The sequence below is a fragment of the Telopea speciosissima genome, chromosome 8 (assembly GCF_018873765.1).
Source record: "Telopea speciosissima isolate NSW1024214 ecotype Mountain lineage chromosome 8, Tspe_v1, whole genome shotgun sequence".
NCBI lineage: Eukaryota > Viridiplantae > Streptophyta > Magnoliopsida > Proteales > Proteaceae > Telopea > Telopea speciosissima.
Window position 1 is genome coordinate 6,332,100 of NC_057923.1, and position 22,835 is coordinate 6,354,934.

Consider the following 22,835-nt stretch of genomic DNA (forward strand, 5'->3'; position numbering starts at 1 on the left):
CATGCTAGTGCCCCCAGAAATTCTTGGATTTCTTGCAATATGAGATTGAATACCATAACTCTTATTTTGTATTTTACTTTTTACTGGTGCTGCTGGGAAATCTGCACAGATAGGATCGCATACTTGGTCACCCAATGCTATGGAGGGGTCCCACTCCAGTATCCGCTTTGATTCATGCAACTACTATGGTAACAGCTGCCGTTTTCATGATAGCAAGGTGCTCCCCTTTATTTGAATACTCACCTACGGCTTTGATTGTTATTACTTCTGCAGGAGCTACGACGTCATTCCATGCAGCAACTACTGGAATATTACAGAACGATCCAAAGAGGGTCATAGCTTATCCAACTTGCAGTCAATTAGGCTAGATGATCTTTTCTTGCGGCATCTATAACTATTCAGTTAGTGTCTTTCACTTGATGAATTATGCATTTTTCAAAGCATTACTATTCCTGAGTGCAGGTTCGGTAATTCATGCCATGTCGGATGAGCAAGATATGTCGAAGATGGGGGGCTTGCCTCCTCATTCCCTTTTACCTATGGTCATGAGTTTCAAGTGGTTTCACCCGTTAGAGGGGGGGGGGGGACTCTAAAAACTCTAGATTTGATTTTTTGGCCAAATCACCTACATTTCTTAGTGGAACAAAGTGTCGAGGACTACTACAACGACAATTTGCAAGGTATACCATTTTTTCTCCAAAGGTTCTGAGCCTTCCAAAACTCTATGGGTACTGACATAGAGTTGGAGTAATAGTTTTGGAGGGGTGTTTTAAGTTTTAACCTTGGTTGTACACAAGTACTTGACTACTTGAAACACTATGATATTGTGCTGTGTAATATTAAACGGTTTTTCTTCATTCCTAATGCATACTGTAGTTGTTTTCACTGAATTTTGTGTTTTCTAATACTAAATTATGGGTAGAATACATCATATTAAGTTGTGCTATTGCGACCATCAGGTTGTGGGTTCGAAACATGGAAACAGCCTCTTTGTAAAGAGGGGGTAAGGCTGCGTACATTTACCCCTCCTAGAGCCTGCAGTAGCGGGAGCCTCGTGCACTAGGGACGATCTTTTTTTTTATACAGTAAGGTACAGCGTACACTACCAAACTAGGGTACGAAACCAAACTACCATTTTGGGTGTGTTTTTTTTTTATATTTTAAAAGTTTCCAATTGTTAAGAAATGCTTAACTAGGGTTTCCTTAAAGTTTCGTCCCAAAATATGGCTATTTGACCACCAAAATGGCCAAATGACATGGACAACCAATACATGCAAAGTTTTGATTTTTAATCTTGAAACTTGCCTCCACTTAACTTGTCAAATTAGGGGGCCTGTGCAGGTTTGTTGACAAGGTTCAGGTATAGCTTTGCAATATTTTAAGAGGTCGAGTATGTCATGGAAGCTGTGATACCCGACCATCAAACTTAACCTTTCCCGTTGCCATCCCTAATCCCTGATTCGAGAATTATAAATTTTAAGAACAGCAAGATACATCTGAGAATGTGGTAGCAATTCATGAAATCATTGAAATGATCGGCAGAACAGCCAAAATAGAAATTGCAAAGGAGAAACAGGAAAAAGCTGCTTAGATCAAACATGATTAGTTACTATGTCGAACAAAAATCATCCAAACCACATTACCACACCACATCAAATTACTCAACCACAAAGTGTGTGCTGCTAAATAAGCTCTGAATTTCAGTGATACACCCACGTCAATACCCTCTTTACTATTTGAGTTCAAAGTTGCAGTTTCGGTAATGTACTCTGTTGGTGCCCCAGCCCATCCCCCTCCCCCTCAAAAAAAAAAACAAAAACAAAAACACATGATATATTAATATAACACAGGTTAACAAGCAAGGCCATATTACTAAGTAAGCTCTAAGTTTCAGTCATACATTCAAGCTGATTTCCTCCTAATATCATGACGCAATTACAATCAATTTGCTACATGAGTCTTGCAACTATTACTATAATATGCAGGAAAACTCACCACCACCAACAGGAGAAGGTGAGATACTTCCAAAGTCTTAACTTGAAAAAAAAAAATATTACTATGAAAGCCAGAGATGGCCCTTACTGAAAAGGAATCAAACGGGAAAAAAAATTAAGGAAATATGCAGAGATTTCAAAAGTCGTTAATTTGCTTAGCCATTCAAAAGTTCTAGTTTACAAAAGAACTTCTTGGATTTGTTAAATGGAGCAAACAATAGCCCATCCAATGAGTGGCCCAATTAAGATAGTCCAGGCTGATATGCCAATGCACCATAAACATTATCACACACCAAAATATTGCTAATTTAATAGTTTCACCAATAAATAAGAGCATGGGAAAATTTCGTCACCAGAACACAATGCTAATAATGAAAAGTGAGTATAAAGGACAGCAGATACCTGAACAAGAATTCATCTCAGATGTATTTGCATCCAAATCAGAAACAGTACATCTCTCACTTGTTCCTCCCGAACCAACAACCCAATCATTAAGGAAGCTGCAATCTTCTGTCATAAGGTATCGAGAAGCTTTATCTTTTGGTTGAATTACAGCTACACAGGCAAAGCTCAATATCCCACAAGTCACACAAGAAAACAGTCCCTGATCAAACAATCCATGACCTTGGGAAGTACTTCCTTTTTCAGTGTCAGCATTCTGCATCTCTGGAATGGAAGTGTACAGATCGCTTCCACATGATGAGGGAAATCTGTTCTGATCATAAAAAGGGGCAGTTTTTTCTTTCACTGCACAGAAACCACTCAAATCCCTGAGCCATGCCCTTCTGTCTAGCCTAAAATCATTGGAAGGTAACATTTTTGACGCTTCTATTGCTTCCTCGGGACTGCTTAAACCAAGTGACAACCTGGGCCTCAACTTCATTTGGGATCCAACACGTAAATTCGCAGGCACGGAGATCTTAGAAGAATTATGTGGGATAAGCACACATGAAGATCCCTTTTCAAGAAGAACATTTAGAAGGTTGTTATTTTCTCTCACATTTTGTACAAAAAGTTCTTTCACCATTGTTTCTCCTCCACCCCTCTTCTTATCTTTCAGTCTAGAGCTTCGAGGTTCATTAGCAACACTTGTAGGCACCCTGTGGAGAGAAGACACAACCACATGTAAGAAAACAAAGAGATTATATTACTAAATTTGCACTACCATATATTTGAAATTCTGGCATTTGAATGGCAACATATTGATGTATGAATTTTTTTCTAATTTCCAACACAAACTTAGCATATGCAGTTCTGAACAGCCACATCCACAGACATTATGCAGAGTCTAATTGGGGGGGGGGGGGGAGAGGGGGAGTCTCTCCCAAGGTGAAAGACATGTCCAGGACCCCAGGTACAGTCCCTGCGGTAGCCTACAAGGCTACACCCCAGGTGCAAGAATTCATTAAAGCAAACACCTGGCTGCACCTTTGTATGACTCCAGTCAGGTGCAAAGCACAATAAAGGGGTGCCTCACAGTAGTTCACTTGAAACAATGCCCTAGTCTTGTTTTTTTTTTTTTTTTTTCTTTTGTTGCAGAAACATTTTTAAATTGTTCTAAAATGTGGCAATTACTGATACAGGCAAGCAAGTTAGACTGGTGACTGGAAGGCAATGTGGCCACTATCTGCCCACTCACAAGAGGGACGGGTTTTATTCCCAGCTATGGGCCATTATTTAAGAGGAATAGGCTTTCTTAGGCCTCAAATAAGGCCCAAAAAAGGTTGCTCTGAATCATTTCATATTTGATGTTCTGATATCATTCTCTCATATTTCTGGACATTAAAACTTTTAAAAGTATCAATATTTATATATGTAAGTGGAAACACAAGGATGCCCCTGACAATGCTTGATATTACAACTAAAGACATAAACACGTGAAGTTCCATGTATACCCTTATATACTACTATTCTAACACTCCCCCTCAAGCTGGGAATAGATGGGCATGTCCAGGTTGCCTAGAAGAGTAAGAAATGGCTAAAAATTGACACCTTTTGCTAGCACATCTCCAGTCTTTCCAAATGGTGTACAAATACATCTAAAGTCTATCTTTTCTTTTATGAAGTGACGATCAACTTCAACATGCTTTGTACGGTCGTGCTGAACTGGATTATGAGCTATACTTGTAGCAGCTTTGTTATCACAGTATAAATCTCATTGAGCCATCAACCTTAAATCCCAACTCTTGCACCAGTTGCTTTAACTATAGGAGGCAGCTCACTAACTTCATGTGCCATGGCATTGAAGTCAGTTTCAACACTTAATCTAGACACAATTGACTGCTTTTTACTTCTCCAATTGACTTAGTTCCCAGATGCAAATGTGCAGTATCCTGATGTGGATCTTTTATCAGTCACAGATCCAGCCCAGTCTGCATCAATGTAAGCATGGTTCTAAATCTCGGACAAAACTGCAAGTTTCGACTGAGATATCTTGGTTTCGCAAGAAACCGAGACAAGATAAGCTGCAACTTAAAAAAAACCCTTAACTCGACAGGTTTTGACCGAGATGTTGGTAATTTCGCAAGTTTAGACACTTCTGCCCATCAAAACTTGAGTAAACCTGGCTCGAAACTAATACAGACACTTATTTATGCCTAATATCATAAGTTACTTTGGATATCATTCATAAATAAGCAAATACCTCCCTATTTGAATCCAATAAAAATAGTTGAAAAATAAAATTCCAAAAGGATAAAAAGTCAACCCCCCAGTTTAAGAACAAAAACTGGATTTTCAGCGGTAGATGCAATTTTCAACTTTTAAATGCTGGTGGTTTTCTCAAATCTATAAATTACATAAATATTAATATGGTAAAAGATTGTTAAAAACCAAAAACACGGTAAAATATTCATTTGTTTTGCTGTCTAAAAAATGTTTTCCAACAAATCCAAGATTGCTTAAACTTGGTCTATATTGAAGGAGTTATGTACCGGTCAAACCTTATTTGGTGTGCGCGAATGTTGTCAAAATCACTCTGAATGAAAATATTTTTTTACATATCAAAACAAATGAATATTTTACCATACTTTTGGTTTTTAACATCTAATTCTGCTATTTCAGTTTCTGTACTTAATTCCGTAACAATGTTTCATTCCCTATTTCTGAATTCTGAATTTTTTAAAAGAACCAGCAAATTCTCTCTATCCTATTTGCTAAATTAAGGTTTCAGTAGCCCAAGTTTCATATCAGTTACTCTGAAATGGTAGTTTAGTAATCAAACATATCCTATATATAGGGAAGGTTGGCTTGGTTTTGCTTTGTCTGAAACGCATGTGCCCTAAACCCTACAAGAACAAAATAGGGAAGAAGCGAATAAGACCAGAGTCCAGACTACAAACGTCTTCTTCAGCAGGCAGCTCGATTTTGCATTTCCTTTTTCTTCTTCCTCTCTAGCAACCGTGCTTTTACAATTTTTCCCTCCCTTTTCCTCCTCAACACTTCCTTCTCTTCTTCTAGCTCAGCTTTTACATTTTTTTTCTTCTGTTTTTTCCTTCTCTCCTCTTCTTTTTCCTAGGCATTGATCTACGCTTTCTTCTTCTCCCTCCTTCCTTTTCTTCTTCTTCTTCCCCCACTTCTTTTATCAAAGGCTGCTGACATGTTGGGGTACAGCCCTGGATTTCCACAGCAAACCAACATGCTAATATACTGATTTTGGACTAGTTTTATTGTCGTTTTAATTGGAGCGTAACCTGGATGTCAATGAGCGTGCATTTTATGCTTTTTTATTAAAATGAAAAGTATGCCTGACTACACTAAGGCACATGCCTCGCCTTGCACCTCAGGCACAAAGGGTGATTGCACCTTGAGTGTTGCTTGTTGGCTTAAGTAACACTGGTTGACCAAAACTTACTAGAGTTGTAAAATATAATAAATTGGAAGACTCATAAGAAAGGAATCAGAAGAAATTCCATTACTAGCACTATATTGAAGAATGTTCCCAAATGACGTGAGAAGAGAGACCTTGAACATAAAGTTAAAGCGAGAGCATAAAGCAACTGAAAATGAGACACCATGGGAGGGTAATTGATTGAAGCCCTACGGACCGCAGCTTCTTTTGCAACCCGCAACCATTCAGGAGTTGCAATATTTGCTGCCTCACCACAATTAAATCCTACATGGCAGAGTCAAAAGAGATCAAATAAGAATCTGAAAGGAAGAAAAAATTAATCATGACAAGCTTAGGGCAAGTATTGAGAAAGAAATAAACAAAGCCAACATTTTACAATGACAATATGCAGCAAGCATGAAAGACTAGAGGAAGGTGATATGATAACAAACAGAAATGACAAGCATCACGAAGCGGTTGTAATTTTTTCATGTGTACCCGTCCTCACTTCACCAAACAAAGCTTAAAGGGGTATATGTGCATTGGAATTAAAATTTCGAGTCCTCATCAAGTAATAACTTAGAAAGGATAAATAATTGTTTTGATTATCAACATGAAGATAAATTCATTAGACAATTAAAACAACAACGACAACAAACTCAGCCTTATCCCAACTAAATGGGGTCGGCTACATGGATCCAAACAAAACCAAATAAGGAAATCTGAATTCCAACCAAAAAATGAAAGAAAAGATGGGAAAAGAGGGATGGGGAAATAGAGGAGAAATGAAAAAGGAAATACCAAATGAGAGAAGGAAATAAAACAAGAAAAAAAAAAGATGAAAGATAGTAAAAAGAAAGAGGCACAACCCAGCATGACAGGAGAACCTCAGCTATATGGGGTCTGTTACAAAAGAGAGAAATATTAAGGTCCCAAACAACCCAGCACGACAGGAGAATCTCAGCTATATGGGGTCTGTTACAAAAGAGAGAAATATTAAGGTCCCAAACAAGGGAAGCAATACAGGAAACCCACAAAGCAACAGCATTGAAAGACCCTCTACCAAACCCCATCACTCGTCTAAAGCAAACCTCCTACCCACACCACATTCAGCCTCCAATTCCCAAAAAGAAAATTAACCCTTCATGCTCCTACACCCCAAGAAGACTAAAGGTGCCTTCTGCTCTGGAACAGCACATCATTTCTCCTTGCTGGTAGAGCTTTTCAATCTTTGAAAACCACCCGGGCCCTCTTCCAATGACAATTATACACAACTCAAATTTACTTTAGAAAATGAAAAGGAACCCTCCCCCCTCAATTTTTAGCAACAACCTTACTATAAAACATAGTTATCAAGGCGGCAAGGCGGCAAGGCGGCCATGGCGTTGGAGAGGATCCAAAATCAAAGGCGACACCAACAAGGAGGCAAGGCGCCCGCCTAGGCGCCCAAGAAGCCTGGACGCCTTAATAACTATACTGTAAAAGATGCATTTACTCAAATGCATTCATTCAGGTAAGCTGTTTCATTTCCTAGAAAAGAAACCTAGCTAGAAAGGACCAAAAGACCCTAAAAAGAAAAAATGACATGAACACCCCAAAAATGACAGTTTTTTCATATTGCATGTCCGTCAACTGTATTCTTGTCTCCACTCTGTTTTCTTTGAGAGCAAGAAGAGAACCACAACAGCAGCTGCTCATAGATATCATATTCAATAGGGATCTTGCACATATATGAAGGAGGCTGAAATGTATTAAAAAAAATTTCTGATAGATCTCCTGTTGGTCTGGAAAAAATTACCAGTTATCCGGGTATCCATCCTCAAGCCAGTTTGTAGGATAAGGTTATGGTTGTTGTTGTCTCTAATATCACCCAACTCCAGGGAAATGGAACTTTCAAACTTATACAAAGATACAAAAAGGCACTCGATCTTCAAGAGGTTCCAAGAACAGGGAGGAATTGCTCCCTGAAAGTTGTAGAAGAAAGATTGAGCCATTTCAAGCATGGAGGTCAGAAGCTAAACTGACAAGATCTTGAAGTTAATTGCAAGAAAGATGGTGAACAGCTGCCCGTTTTCCAATCTATGTTACAAGGATGTGGAACGGGTGTCAGAATACAACAGAGACAAAACTGTTGGACTTGGAAAAGACCCAAAAGTAGGATTTATAAGTTGTGGGGATAAAATTTTTATTTTGTATATTTTTCAAATTCATTTCATATCATATATTATAATATGAATGATTCCATTGTGGTTACAGAATTATCAAATTAGTTGCATAATTGCATTCATGTTTGTTTGTAACTAATACATTTGTATTCTCTTAACATATTATGTCCAGTTCATTGCGGCAGAGAATTATTTGTGGTACCATAGAAAGAATGGATTATTTAGACTGGTAGAAGTTATTTTATGTACATATGTTCGTGTTTCAGTAGCAGACTACTAATAGACTAGTGTTTCTAGTTTAGTATGTTACTAGGACTGGCGACCCATGCTCCATGGTCAGAATATCATTGTGAGCAACCACCAGCTCGATACTTTACCGATGGCAACAAGATAACTGAAACTAGTAGAGAAAAGCCATTTGTGGGGTTCTCTTCTTTGAATGGGAGACATGTTTTACTGGATTAGAAGAGAGACCACAACCACAAGAAAAAGAATAGGATTTTCTATCTCCATACCCAGGAAGAGCGAAAATGAGGCCATAAACCTTGCAATTGACGCATTCATCCAGGTCCAGTTTCCTATACTTCAACACTGGACATCTCCTTAGAAAATCATTTTCTTATGAAAAATCAAGCCCTTTTTATCCCAATAGGCCAGGATTTGTGCCAAGGGGGCGCAAAGCTCTTCCTCTCTTACTTCTAAACAAAGAATTAGATTCAAGGTAAAAACTCATTACCCTCTGTCTCCCAACACCCAGGCATTTAGTTCACACTACTTAACAAGTTAACAGTTTACTGAAGAATTAAGATTACTGAAACCATCCAAACCTCACTTTCCTTAAATTCATTCAGAGTTCTTGGACCCTAATACGCTGCATTAACCTCTAAACCAGACCAACTTCTGTTAAAAGCCCATTTCACAGTTTGCAGAGTTCAGGCATCCAAGAACTGTTCCCTCTCTCTCTTATAAGGAAAACCACAACGATTAAAATTCATGGTCATTACTGGAAGAGGAAAATGACTAATCAGCTTTAAGCTCCCACCTCGCATTAGTACTGATATATGAAGTAGCTGAAAGCCTCAAACAAACACAATTTGAGAAAAAAATTCACTAACAGGATGTGGGATACTCATGTACAGTCATTGTTTATTCGCAAATCGCAACCATATAAGCAAACCTTTCAGTACATAAAACAGGGAAGAGAAAAGAAGCAATAATAGTGATTGTCTTCTCTTCTTCACAATTTCACCAATCAGACCCTTTATTTAACATCATTCGGAGTGTGAGTGTGTGTGTGTGTGTGTGTGTGTGAGAGAGAGAGAGAGAGAAGGGGAGGTCAAAGAACAGAATTTTACTGGTATCAAAGAACTTCAAGAAATTGAAAATTTCACTAACAAGAAGTCAGGAATCAAAGAAGCAGCACAGGTAAATAAATCAAACAAATACAATAGTATGCCCAATGCAGTTTTTCCTTAGACAAAGAACAATGAAGGTGGAGCACCCAATGGCTTTTATGAGGAAAGTGGATTCGAAAACATCAGGCATTTTCATCCCTTGCAGCATATTCAAGAGCAAGCTGGATTTTTAAATAATTTAAAGCATCATTTTTAAAGGGTTTCAGTGACAGTCAACTTAAGGAAGGGGTGTAATTTCCTGCCGTCAGTCACAGAAGGAATACCCATGCAGTGTAGAAATGCATAGGAACCATGTCTACCTTCAGGAACCTCAGGGCCTATGTGTAATTTAACAACCTGGAAGTGCCAAAATCACTGGTACAAACACTCCTCCAAGCACTAATTCAAAACCGGAAAAGAAAGACGCAGAAGTGGTACAAGAAAATAGTAAAACCCCATTAATATATGATGTTTCCCCCTCCAATAACATAATCCCCCTCCCAAAAAAAAAATTAAAATTAAAATACAAGTAACAACAATCCCAGAAACTTTTGTCTCATTCTAACGAAATGAAAGATTGATAGTGTTCTCTAGCCCACATAACTCAGATCCTTCTCTTTTGTGAAATCTAAAAGGCAAATCCAAGTAGAGGATGCCTCACCATGACTGAACCCTGAATGATAGGCTCTAGGGAAAGTGACAACAAACTCCCCTGCATTTTGCACCAATCTGATTCAAAGGAAAACAAATGAGATGAAAATAAATACATATACATTCAAGCCACCACCAAAAATATTAAATTCCCATGCAAATTGCTAGCATTTTGAAGCTGAGTGACAATAACAAAGAAGTGAAGTCACCTGCAGCATGGGATTCCTGCATTGATAAGTACTTCAGGTGACATCACTGTGGTTTTCTCACCAAGAATTGCAAAAGTCACTGCAAAAATGTCAAAATGATAAAATATTAGTTCATTTCGTCACAACATCAATTCAAAATCCTTTTTTTATAATTTTTAATGATGAATCAAGCGTATTTTAACTTATAATTGAATATAGAAAGAGAAAAGTTGCTTGCCAAGTTTCTTTAACCATCAACAAAATGTAAGGCTCCCAATCCAGAGCCACATGTAACAAAACAGCAAAGACAAAATTTGGTCAAGGGAAAAAAGAAAATGAAAGAAATGTAACACAATCAGCTAAAGCTAAAGTTCCATTAAAGAGTGTTTCCACTGCTTGACAATGCCTCAGGGAATTGTTTTCATGAGGCTAATTTTGAGCCGCCGTCCAAGCACGAATACCTTTGTTTAAGAGAAGGTAACAAAACAGTTATACAATCAGCACTATATTCATCGACTGATTGTGTGAAATACAAACAAATCCATGATTTGAAATTTTAACTTCGAAGCTGGTGAAACGAAACATGAGGCGAAATAGGAAACTGCCATCATTTTGCCAAAATTTCGGTCATTTTGTTTCGGTATTTCGCTCATTTCGGTCTAAAAAATACACCGTTTCGTCAAAATTTCAGTCATTTTGTTTTGGTATTTCACTCACTTCAGCCGTCCCCCCCCCCCCCAAAAAATGGCCAAACGAAACTCATGGAAAAAAAATACAGCATTTCGGCTAAATTTCAGTATTTCACTCACCGAAACAAAATGAGATTTCGAACCTTGAACAAATCAGAGACAGCATTTACCAACAAGGTTCCCTTCTTAACACCAGAAATTAAATCAAAATAAGACAGAGAAACACGAAAAGCATACACAAGAAGATACAGATGCGCTGGCCCGGTGGGACGACCAAGACACTATTTGGAAGCCCAGGCCTCCAGTTCCAGTAGTAATCATGGTTTGAAAAATCGCCAAAATTTCAGCAAAATTGCAAAAATTTTGGTAATTTCAACATGACCAAGATGAAATGACACATAAATCGGGGATTCAACACTATTTCGGTCGAAATTTCGGTGCTTTGCTGAAATTTCGACCCTATATCGTATCATTTCAGTGATATGGTCTAGGGAGTATTATAAATACATGGTTCGAACGAGTTTGGTTGCGAATATTACGCCTGTAGGAAGAAGAAAACACAAATTCTTGCTGATTTTGCCACCTCACCTCTACACACTGCTGGAATACGATGTTGGGGGTGGCCATGTCACTCCAACAACATCGATTGCTGCATATTGATAAAGATTTGACCACATTCAACAGTTCAAGGTATGGACTTCTTCCTAAAAATGAATTAAAATATGATAAATACTTGAAACTGGGTGATGAAATTTTATATGCCAGACACAGACAAGATCGTCCTTTGTGGACAACCTCCTCTCCTACCCAGCCCACCAGCCGTACATGATGGCAACACCATCAAGTCATAGTGGCTCAGTGGCTTGTTCTTCATCGTACAGGTGACCTATTCCCTATGATAGATTATCTCCAGTATGCAGATGAGGCCATTTACAGGGGCAGCTATGGAGGACTTCGAGTGTTTCTTCCGACACACGATGATGTGGCCTGCATTTGTCCTACAACAACAAACTCAGCCTTAACCCAACTTAATGGGGTCGGCTACATGGATCCAAGCAAAACAAAGTAGGGAAAACTAATCAGCCACACAGCACTTCGGACGCACCTCTCCACTTCTTCCATCCCACTTTAATTCCCTGTGAAACATCATCCTCTATGTCACCTTCTTTATTTATGATTGACCCAAGATATCTAAAATAGTCACTTTGAGGTATCTCTCTTCCCTCAATTCGCATCGTGTCAATATCCATCATAGTGTGACTAAAGTTACACATCATATACTCCGTTTTTGTTCTACTAATCTTAAAGCCTCTTGTTTCCAAGGTTGATCTCCATAGCTCTAACTTAGAGTTAATCCTTTCTTTTGTCTCATCCACCAAAACAATATCATCGGCGAAGTGTATACACCACGGGACCTCGTCTTGAATGCTCTTGGTTAGGTCGTCCATGATAAGCACAAATAGATAAGGGCTTAAGGCTCGATCCCTGATGTAACCCAATCGTAATTGGGAATTCCTTGACCTGGCCTCCCACAGATTTCACACTAGTTACTACACCCTCATACATATCTTTAATTACATCCACATATTTACTCTACACCCCTCTCTTCACTAGAACGTGCCGGATTAAATCTCTAAGGACTCGGTCATAGGCTTTTTCCAGGTCAATAAAGACCATATAGAGATCCTTTTTACTATCTCTATATCTTTCCATGAGCCTCAATAAGTAGATAGCTTTTGTCGTGGATCTACCTAACATAAAGCCAAATTGGTTCACTAAGATATGAGTCTCTCTTCTCAAACGGGCTACAATAACCTTCTCCCAAAGTTTCATAGTGTGACTCATTAGCTTTATGCTTCTATAGTTATTGCAGCATTGGATATCACCTTTATTTTTGTAGATCGGGACTACAATGTTTCTCCTCCATTTGTCATACATTCAGAGGGAAATTGACGTCGGCACTAACAAGCAGTCCATGAGTGGGCTCGATCCTCCACGTCATAGTTTGTGGTATTAGCCATTAGGGTGGCATGAGGGGGTCTACTTTGTAAGCATGTATCACCAGTTCACCACACAATATTGTACTGTTGGGCCTTGGGAGTTGGAACTTAGGTCTCTACATGCTATGTTACATGTACTTTGTACTATTTCAATTAATCAATATTATGTTTTTTCATTCATGGTGCATAATTTACTAATTTACTTATTTTACTTGCCTTCTTGTCTTCTAATGCTAAAACAATGTGTAGAATAGGCAATATCACAAAAGACATACAATAGGGTTTAGCACATACTGCCAAACAAGAGTGCAAATCCAAACTACCACTTTGTGTGACTTTTCTTGCAATATAAAGGTTTGCATATGTTTATGTGCGCTAAAATAAAGTTTTCCTAAAGTATCAAAGCTTAATATGGTTGTTTGCCCCCCCCCCCCTCCCCCAAAACAGGCAACTAAAACTGACCGGCAAAAAATGCACTATTTCAGCAAAATTTCTACCATTTCGATAGATTTCGATCATTTCGGACAAGCCGAAACGAGACTGGAATCCAAGTTTTCGAACTATGGAGGTAGTTAGGGTATTTATTATTGGGAATATTTTAATAAACAAATATTACTTATAATGGGGGTCTTCAGTGGTTGTCCATAGCTATTGGAGTCCAATTTAGTTTTAAACTTTGTTTCAATTTTAGATAGTGATTAAAAGAATAAAAGTTTTAGTTTCAGTCAAGTCTCTGAGGCCTTTGAATGCTCCAGTATGGAGAGGTGATTTTATTTAGATTGAAGGAGCTAAAAGAGCCAAGGGTAGGCCTAAAAAGACTTTAGGAGAAGTGGTGAAGAAAGACATGCATAGATTAGGACTAGTAAAAAGTATGGCTTTGAATAAAGCTGATTGGAGGAAAAGGATCCATGTGCTGACCCCATTTAGTTGGGATAAGGCTGAGTTGAGTTGAGTTTCAGTCAATCTCTAAGTTAGTTTAAGAGTATAATATAGGAATCCTATTTAGAACCAAGAACCAAGAACCAAGATCCTATTCAATTATGTTCGATGGGGTTACATGCATACATATATTATTGTAAAAAACAGACAATTCCTGTTCATTTTCGTTCTCTTCAGTCAACTTTTCAAGTCTTCCTCCTCTAACCCTCCTTCTGCATCATTCTCGGATGGTCTTCTAAATAATTTCATCCCCTCCTCCTTCCTCCTACCCCTCCAGATTATCCCCTCTAAAGAGAATACCCTCTCTATTGTCCTCTCTCATAAAGCCAACAGAACTCCCAATCTTGATGGTTTCAGCCTGGGTTTCTTCTCCTCCTCCTCCTCCTGGGACATTATCAAACAAGACCTCACCAAAGCCCATTAGATCTTCTTTTTCAACCCCAGCCAGATTAAAGGGATCAACCAAAACATTTCTTTGCCTAATCCCTAAGAAAGAAGGAGCCTCCTCTTTGTCTGAATTTCAACCCCCCTCCCTTTGCAACCTTCTATACAAATTCATTGCCAAAATCCTTGCCAACCGGCCCAAGTTGGTGGTTCCTAGTTAGTGCCAACCAATAGGCTTTAATCCCAGGTAGATTTATCTCTGACAACATTCTTCTTTGCTCTGAGCTTGTCAAAGATTTCAATAGACAATCCCACCCCTGCTGCTCTTCTGAAAATTGACATCCATAAAACATTAACTCCTTGTCCTGGAAATTTCATTATCAGTGTCATGCATAAGATGTCCTTTCCCCTGGTCTTCATCAACTGGATCTATCATTGCATTTCTACCTCTCGCTACTCGATCCTGGTTAATGGTAGCCCTGCTAGATTTTTTGCATCTTCTGTTGGAATTTGCCATGGCTGCCCCCTTTCCCCCTACATCTTCGCTTTAGCTCTTGAAGTGCTCTCCAAAAGCTTTCAATCTTCCATATACCAGCATCTCATCTCTCCCATGCCCATGTGTAAGTCCCTTAAGATCTCCCATTCGGCTTTTGCCAATGACCTAATGATCTTTTCCAAAGCTGACTTCTCCTCTATTGAGTCCATTATGTCTAGCTTGCACCTCTTTGAAAATATGTCTGGCTTCCATATCAAACCTCCCGAATCTCTCTTTTTCCTTGCTGGTTTCTCTGAGCATGTTAAGTCTAGTATGAAAGAATTGTCAAGTTTTTCCTTGGGTCACCTCCCGGTCAAGTATTTGGGCCTCCCTTTAATGCCATCTAGGTTGACTGTCCACCACTGCATCCCCATTTTGGACCGTTTGTGTGAAAGACTCCAGCTCTAGAAAGGCAAGCTCCTCTCACATGCCGACCGTTTAGAACTGAGATCTGTTATGCAGTCCTCTTACAGTTACTGGTCTGGCCATTTTTGGTCTTCCTCAGTCCACCATTTCGAAGTTGGTCTCTCATGTGTGCCTTTCTTTGGAAGATTGCAGCAAAGCATAAGAGCATTTGGGTTGACTAGCTCTACTCCCGCCCCCTTCACAAGGACTCTATTTGGACTGCCCCTTCCCTATCTGATACTTAGGTCAGGAGAAAGATTTTAAATCTCAAACCTCTTGCCTATGGGGTTATCAAATCCCTCATTGATGATGGCTCCCCTTCACTAGATTCTGGCTGGACCTTTGGCACTCACATGGTGTTCTCCTTCATTCCGTCGGAGACGGAGCTATTTACGGCCCCGGGTATAAAAGATTGGACATGATTGCAGACATCATTTGTCAGGACAGTTGGCCTCCTCCCCCCCCCCCCCCTTTGATGCAGTTAGACATTGGACTAAATAGGAATATTGTGATTTTCATTTTCTTATTTTTATTCATGTTATTAGAACCATGGGAAGGTATGAGTCCAAGTTATTTGAGAATACTTTCTGTTTTAGATTAGATACAGAGGTTTAAATTATAATTTCAGTTTCAAGGTAGGATTAGGACTTTTATTTTTTATAAAAAAGGCATGTAACCCATCAATTTGAGATAGATTTGAGAGAGGAATGACAATTTTATTTGGGTTGAAAGCAATGCTTGCCGTGAGCTGCGCCTGTCTCTCTCCCTCTTTGATTTCTTCTTTAATTTTCTGCCTCTTCCCCAACCTTAGACCCACTCCCTGCTTCCCTAATCTCCTATCATAGCTTTGGTATCTGAGTTTTTTTTTCCTTTCTGGGTGGTACTACCAGATTCAGGAAAGACATCGTTGGATCATTACACACACATCGACTGGTCCTGAGATTTGATTCACGAGTTCTTTCCCCTAGGACGATTTATACCCTGGATCCCTGCTCCTGATTAGTTCATCTGTTGTGAGTTGCAACTCAGGTTCAGATCTGATCTTCCTTCCATCACCAAGTTCAGGTTGCAGAGATTCTTCCAGCTTGCTGGTTGTCGATTTATACTGTTTTGGAGGTCGATCTTCAGAGGCTTGTATGATAGCTACCTCCTCCTGAAATTTCAGACCAAAGGGAGGCCTACTGAGGGAGTTCGATGGATTAGATCAGTGGTGGGTTTCCATTTTGAATTCTGGGTTTCTATTCTGTCAAAGGTTGAAGAAGATATAAGCCTTTGAAATTGCAAGGACACTTTTTTTATTTACACAAAACCCCTAGGTTCATTGATGCTATTCTGTTTACCCCCACTCCACTTTAAGTGTTTCAGTTCCAAGAATACACTTCTACGGTTCTACCCACACGTTGAATCCTTTACTTATGTTTTGGGGTTCTGATAATTTACAACTCTGCCATTGCTTGTATAAACTTTCAACATATTTACGGATTTTGCCATTAATCCTTTTGTTTGAGACTTCTATTATTCGGGTGGGCACATAAGCGATCCAATTAGGGTTTCTGGATCCCGGATCCCGGATCCCATCACCCCTCTTCCCCCTCTATGTTTGACATCTGGAATGCTCTGTTGAGCATACCTAGAAAGCCCAGGGGTAGTGGTGATATTGTTACTTGGTCTGCTTCTTTGTTTGGCCTCTTCAGTGCTTCCTCGGCTTAGGATCTCATCAGAGCTCGTGGAGGCGTCAAAGTCTGGCACAATTTCGTATGGTTCAAGAGTCAGATCCCTCGTCATAGTTTCACACCCCTTCTTCATTTGGTCTCTTCAGTGCTTCCTCGGCTTAGGATCTCATCAGAGCTCGTGGGGTCATCAAAGTCTGGCACAGTTTGGTATTGTTCAAGAGTCACATCCCTTGCTACAGTTTCACCTTGTCGGGCCTTCACCAGCTGCCTCCCTACCCAGTCGGTTCCTTATCCACCAGCAAATTCCTGTCTCTCCTCAACGTTGCCTCTATTGGAATGCCATTGAAGATGGGGCCCATCTCTTCTTCGACTGCCCGTTCTCCTCCGCAGTTTGGATTGGCCTTCTGGCCAAATGATGGCCCTGGAGATGCCGAATTTTGTCTTTTGATAGAGAGTGGATCTGGGTAGAAATGTCCATTGCCAGGAAATCTTGTTGTGACATGGTGGGAAAGGTTACATTTAGTGCTACCATTTCCCATATTTGGGGGGAACACAACCTCAGAATGTGGACGTCCAAGTCGAAATCGCTTCAGTAAATCTGGGATTTCATTTTATTTGAGGTCAAATCTAAGATAGATGGTTCTCCTTCTCAGTGTGCTGAGACCCCTAGCAATAGGTTGATTGTTGAATCTTAGGGTCTTTCCCCTTATTTTTCACAAGCCCATGCCTTCCCCCCCCCCACCCCTGTAAAGGCTGGTCTTTGTAAATCGTATAATTGTCCTACAAAATTTTCCTTTTTAAGTTTTAAAGGAATGCACCGATCACACAATACTCCGAACGCACCTCTCCATTTCATCAATTTTTTTTTGTCGGGGATATTTTTCTAAACCATTAAGAAAAATATCCCCTCCGCAAATAGAGCCTAACTTCTATTTAGGCTACCCTTAGTTTAAACGTTCTTCTCTCCTTTCCTTTTTTACTTTCCGGCAGTCCTCTGGGAGTTGCGGAGTGAGACATAGTTGTCTTTTGGGGCCGTTGGGCAAGAGGTAAGACCCAGATATGCGGTTGATTAGCAACTAAGATCTCCTTCACCCTTTGGTGGATGGAAGTATACCTTAGTTAAGGGGGATATGTTCCGATAAACTATGAGTAGACTTAGTAGAACCATGTCTTCGAGACTAGGAGGCGACTTCAGTTCGCCAAGTCAAATAATTAGTAATGAAGTTCTAACAAGTGATCTTGACCAATCCCTTCAAAACTGGACCTTACCCAAGGTCCCAACCAAAGAAGTTTACAAACAAGAATGGTATAGTTTCACTGAAACTATCAAGACTGTAGAACAAACTATCAATTACTCTCCAGATATGGAAGAGATTCAACTCCTAGATCCTTCAAATCTTAACAAATTAAAAAAGGATTTCAACTACCTTCACATAGGACTTATACAAGTAACCATCAAACCCCTGCACAAGGAAGGACTCAACGTAGCCCTCCTGCTTGCCCTCAGGGACCAAAGGTTCCTGCAATTTGATGATTCCCTCTTAGGGATGATAGAAACAAGCCTTCACAAAGGCCCAGTTTATTTCAATTGTTACCCAGATATAAACTTATCCTTAAATGATGCAAATCTTCTAGATACCCTAAAAGTTAACATCCTAACAAGTGGTTATAAGATGAAACAAGGTTCTATACCAATTGCCATAATCCATAGAATCCAGTACAAGGCCATGAGGACTTTGAGACCTAAGGCTCTGAGAAGAACCATCAAAGGACAAACCACGTTCATAGAGACAGACTTTGTCCATTCAAGAACCGTTCATCCTAAAACTGTCACCTGGAAAGACATTAAGTTTCCAACAAAATGGTGCCTCCAGGCTCCTTGCCCGGAGTCACTGGTCGAACCAAATAGTGACATTGAATCTATAAACCAAGATCAAGACGGAATGGTTACTATAACATTCCAGAGAAAAGATAAACAGATTAAACCTAGTACTGAAGAATTTGAAAGACTTAGCCAAGTTCCAAGTAGGGCCTCGACTTCGAGTTCTCTAACAAGTCTTCACCTAGAAAACCAAAGGTTACATGAACAGATAAGGTCCTTACATATTTTAGGATTACATACTCCAATTAACAGTAACGTTACCCAAGGAATCTATGAAGAACAATCTAACAAGTCTTCTCCAACTAATGAACCAACTTCACCAACTCAAACTGACATGCAACACGAAGCAAGAGTTGCTGTCATAACAGTAGAAGACTATGAGATTGATAAACCCAAACTCAGGGCAGACTTCGGTTCACCCAGAAACACAGAAAAAAGAGATTGGTTTTTTAGCTATTTCTCAAAAGAAAAACAACAAGAAATCAAGAATCTATGGTACGATAAAATGAGGACAATCAAAGTAAATGTTATGTTCTTCACATACCTAGACATTTACACAAGTAATAACAACATCCCTTATCCTTTCTCAAACATCAACGCCAGTAAGAAGGTGTATCACACCTGAAAATTGGCTGATGACAAGACCATAGAAACTATACACCCCCCCAATTCAAATGTTAAATTAAAGATTAACAACACGGAAATCTTGGCAACACCCTTTAGATCTATTGAAGGTGTTTCTGAAGGATCCAAGAAAATTATTGAACAGACAAATTATACAAATTAGTACTTACAAACCATAGGAAGTCAACTGATTAGAATAGAGAACTTAGTTCAAAAAGACACTCCGACTGAACCAACATCTCTAAGTCAAGCTAGTACTTCCTCGACAACAACCCTATTCAAACCTTTCACAATCTCCAACAAAAGTTTAAAAACCTTAAATAATCAAGAAAACAAAGACTTAATAAGTCAAATTTCTACAAGGTTACAAAATCTGGTGGTCCCAGACACACCTCAAAAGGAAACACAAGGAAGCTCTACTTCCAATGTGGCAAACATCCAACAAATGGCTTCCTCTGAATCATCCAGTGATGATGAGGAACAAGACCAAGTCAATGCAATAACCAGTCCTTATATGAACAATAATTACTATCCAAGGCCAACGTACCCAGATCTTCAAATTGAACAAAGAAGGGAATTTTCCCAGGCAAATTACCAAAGTGGTACCATCTATGAATGGAACATAGATGGTATGTCAGATTATAACTTAGCTAACAAACTTCAAGAAATGACCATGGTGAGCAATGCTCATCGAATCAAGAACATACCTGACCAAGCCATTGCAGAAATTATTATTTCTGGGTTTACAGGTCAATTAAAAGGCTGGTGGGACAATGTTCTCACTCCAACTGAAAAAGAATACATACTAAATGCCGTCCAAACTAATGAACAAGGTTTACCAATAATGATTGAAAACCAACCAGTTGAAGACGCAGTAAACACTTTAATTTTTAGTATAACCAAGTACTTTTTAGGGGATCCCATAAGACTCAAGGACAGATCTTCTGAACAATTATCAAACCTCAAATGTAAAAAACTACATGATTTCAAGTGGTATAAAGACACATTCATGACCAAGGTTCTAACTAGGGAAGATGCAAATCTTCCTTGCTGGAAAGAGAAGTTTCTTACTGGATTACCCAGTTTGTTCTCTGAGAAATTCAAACAAAAATTAAGAGAAGAAAACAACAGGGAAATACCCTATCAAACCCTCACCTATGGAGATCTCATAAGTCTTGTTCACAAAGAAGGATTGGCTTTGTGTACAGACATCAAACTCAGGAAACAAATTAGAAAAGAATCAAAATCCTACAAGAAAGAATTAGGAGGATTCTGTGAACAGTTCGGATTTGATTCAAAAATCATATCCCAAAAGAAACATAAAAGCCACAGGCACAACAGAAAAAATAGGTACTCAAGTAAATACAAAACTCAAAAGGAACCAGATAAGAACCTAGATAATAGGTCCAGCCCCAAGAAACATAGACCTTATAAGAGAACCTTCCAAAAATCAAGACCAACCCAAAACACCAAGATTGGATGTTACAACTATGGCAAACCAGGCCACATAGCCAAATACTGTAGACTTGCAAAAAAGATCAACTCACTTATAATGCCTGATGATACCAAAATCCAACTCTTAGCCGATTTGGGTCAAAATAGTTCCGAAAGTGAAACAGAAACCCAAGAAAATGAGTTAAACCAAATTGAGTCAAACAGTGATAGTGATGAACAGGTTTCTCCTTGTAATTGTAGCCAAGGAGTTTTCTGTAAAAATTGTGATGATTCTGAATCATCAAAATCTATCAACATGATACGAACAAATCCAGAAATTAGAAACTTTAACAAACCAGAAGAATTTCTCAACTTCGTTGATCAAATCAAAGATAAACATACCAAGACTTTGTATCTTCAACATGCTCAAGAATTATTACAACAAGTATCTTCATCAAAACCTCAAACTAAGGCAACCCCTTATAACATAAAAAATATTTATAAGAAGTTTGATAAGACCCCTACTTCTTCCCAAAATCCAGATCAAATTAAAATTGCCAGTCTAGAAGCTACTACAAACGATCTGAAAACTGAAATAAAAAATATAAAAGCAGACATAGCAAGTTTAAGGAAGTTCCAGCAAAAGATCGAATTAGGGGAAAAAGAAGAAGAAGACAACAGTATACAAACTTTACCAAACAATAATGAAGATTTTATTGATATTGTAAACAAAGTAAAATGTCAACAGTGGTATGTCAATATAACTATTGTCATATCATCAACCCACAAGATCAGTACCATAGCCCTGGTTGACTCAGGGGCTCAAATGAATTGCATACAAGAAGGGTTAGTCCCAACCCAGTATTTTGAGAAGACGACCCAGAAGTTAACAGGGGCAAATGGGTCAAGACTTAATGTTAATTATAAATTGTCAGATGTTCACATCTGCAACCAAGGAGTTTGTTTAAAACAGGTGTTTATTTTAGTAAAAGACCTTAACACTGAAGTTATCCTAGGACAACCTTTCCTAGAACTCATAAAACCTTTCACTGTTTCGGATCAAGGAATTACAACAACCATTTTAGGAAAACAAGTCCATTTCCAGCTTTTTGAACAAGCTAAAACAAAAGAAATAGACCTACTTAAAACAGATTGCCATTTCGAACATCAACTATAAGTCAAATCCAAAATAAACAAAAACACCGCAATATTTAAAACAAGAAGTTAACCATAGAACCATTGAACAAAAACTCCAAGAAAGAACAATTCAAAAACAAATTTCTAACACCAAGGCCCAAATTGAGAAGGAACTCTGTTCAGAGTTTCCTGATGCCTTTTGGCATAGACATAGGCACATTGTTCATCTTCCCTATGAACCAAGCTTTTCAGGTAAGGACATCCCTACAAAAGCCAGGCCTATCCAAATGACCCAAGAACTACAAGAAATATGTAAAAAAGAAATTCAAGATCTTCTTAATAAAAATTTAATCAGAAAGAGCAAGTCACCTTGGAGCTGTGCGGCTTTCTACGTTAATAAGAACGCTGAAATAGAGAGAGGGACACCCAGACTTGTCATAAACTACAAACCTTTAAATGAAGCCTTACAATGGATTAGATATCCTATACCAAATAAAAAAGAGTTACTTCAAAGACTTTACCAAGCCACAATCTTCTCAAAATTTGACCTCAAGTCTGGATATTGGCAAATCCAAATCCACAAAGAAGACCGTTACAAAACAGCTTTCACCACACCATTTGGGCATTATGAATGGAACGTGATGCCTTTTGGTTTAAAAAATGCCCCTAGTGAATTCCAAAACATTATGAACGACATCCTAAACCCATATGGCCAGTTCATAATAGTTTATATTGATGATGTTCTAGTCTTCTCCAAGTCCATTGAACAACACTTCAAACATCTTAGGAGTTTCTTCCACACCATGAAAAACAGTGGTTTAGTTCTTTCCCAGAAAAAGATGGAGTTATTCCAAACCAAGGTTAGATTTTTAGGACATTACATCTACCAGAATCAAGTTATCCCAATAGAAA

At 38.8% G+C, this 22,835-nt stretch overlaps 1 protein-coding gene across 1 annotated transcript in view; it reads right to left on the reverse strand.

The window, feature by feature from the left end:
• LOC122670835 (lysine-specific demethylase REF6-like) overlaps positions 1–22,835 on the reverse strand; it is a 44,771-nt gene that overhangs the window by 13,941 nt on the left and 7,995 nt on the right. Inside the window, exons 2-5 of the mRNA XM_043867843.1 lie at positions 10,243–10,321; positions 10,044–10,111; positions 5,958–6,108; positions 2,397–3,094 (exon numbers count right to left, since the gene is read on the reverse strand). Of these exons, the coding sequence (XP_043723778.1) occupies positions 2,397–3,094; positions 5,958–6,108; positions 10,044–10,111; positions 10,243–10,321 (996 nt within the window). The remainder of the gene's footprint in view (positions 1–2,396; positions 3,095–5,957; positions 6,109–10,043; positions 10,112–10,242; positions 10,322–22,835) is intronic.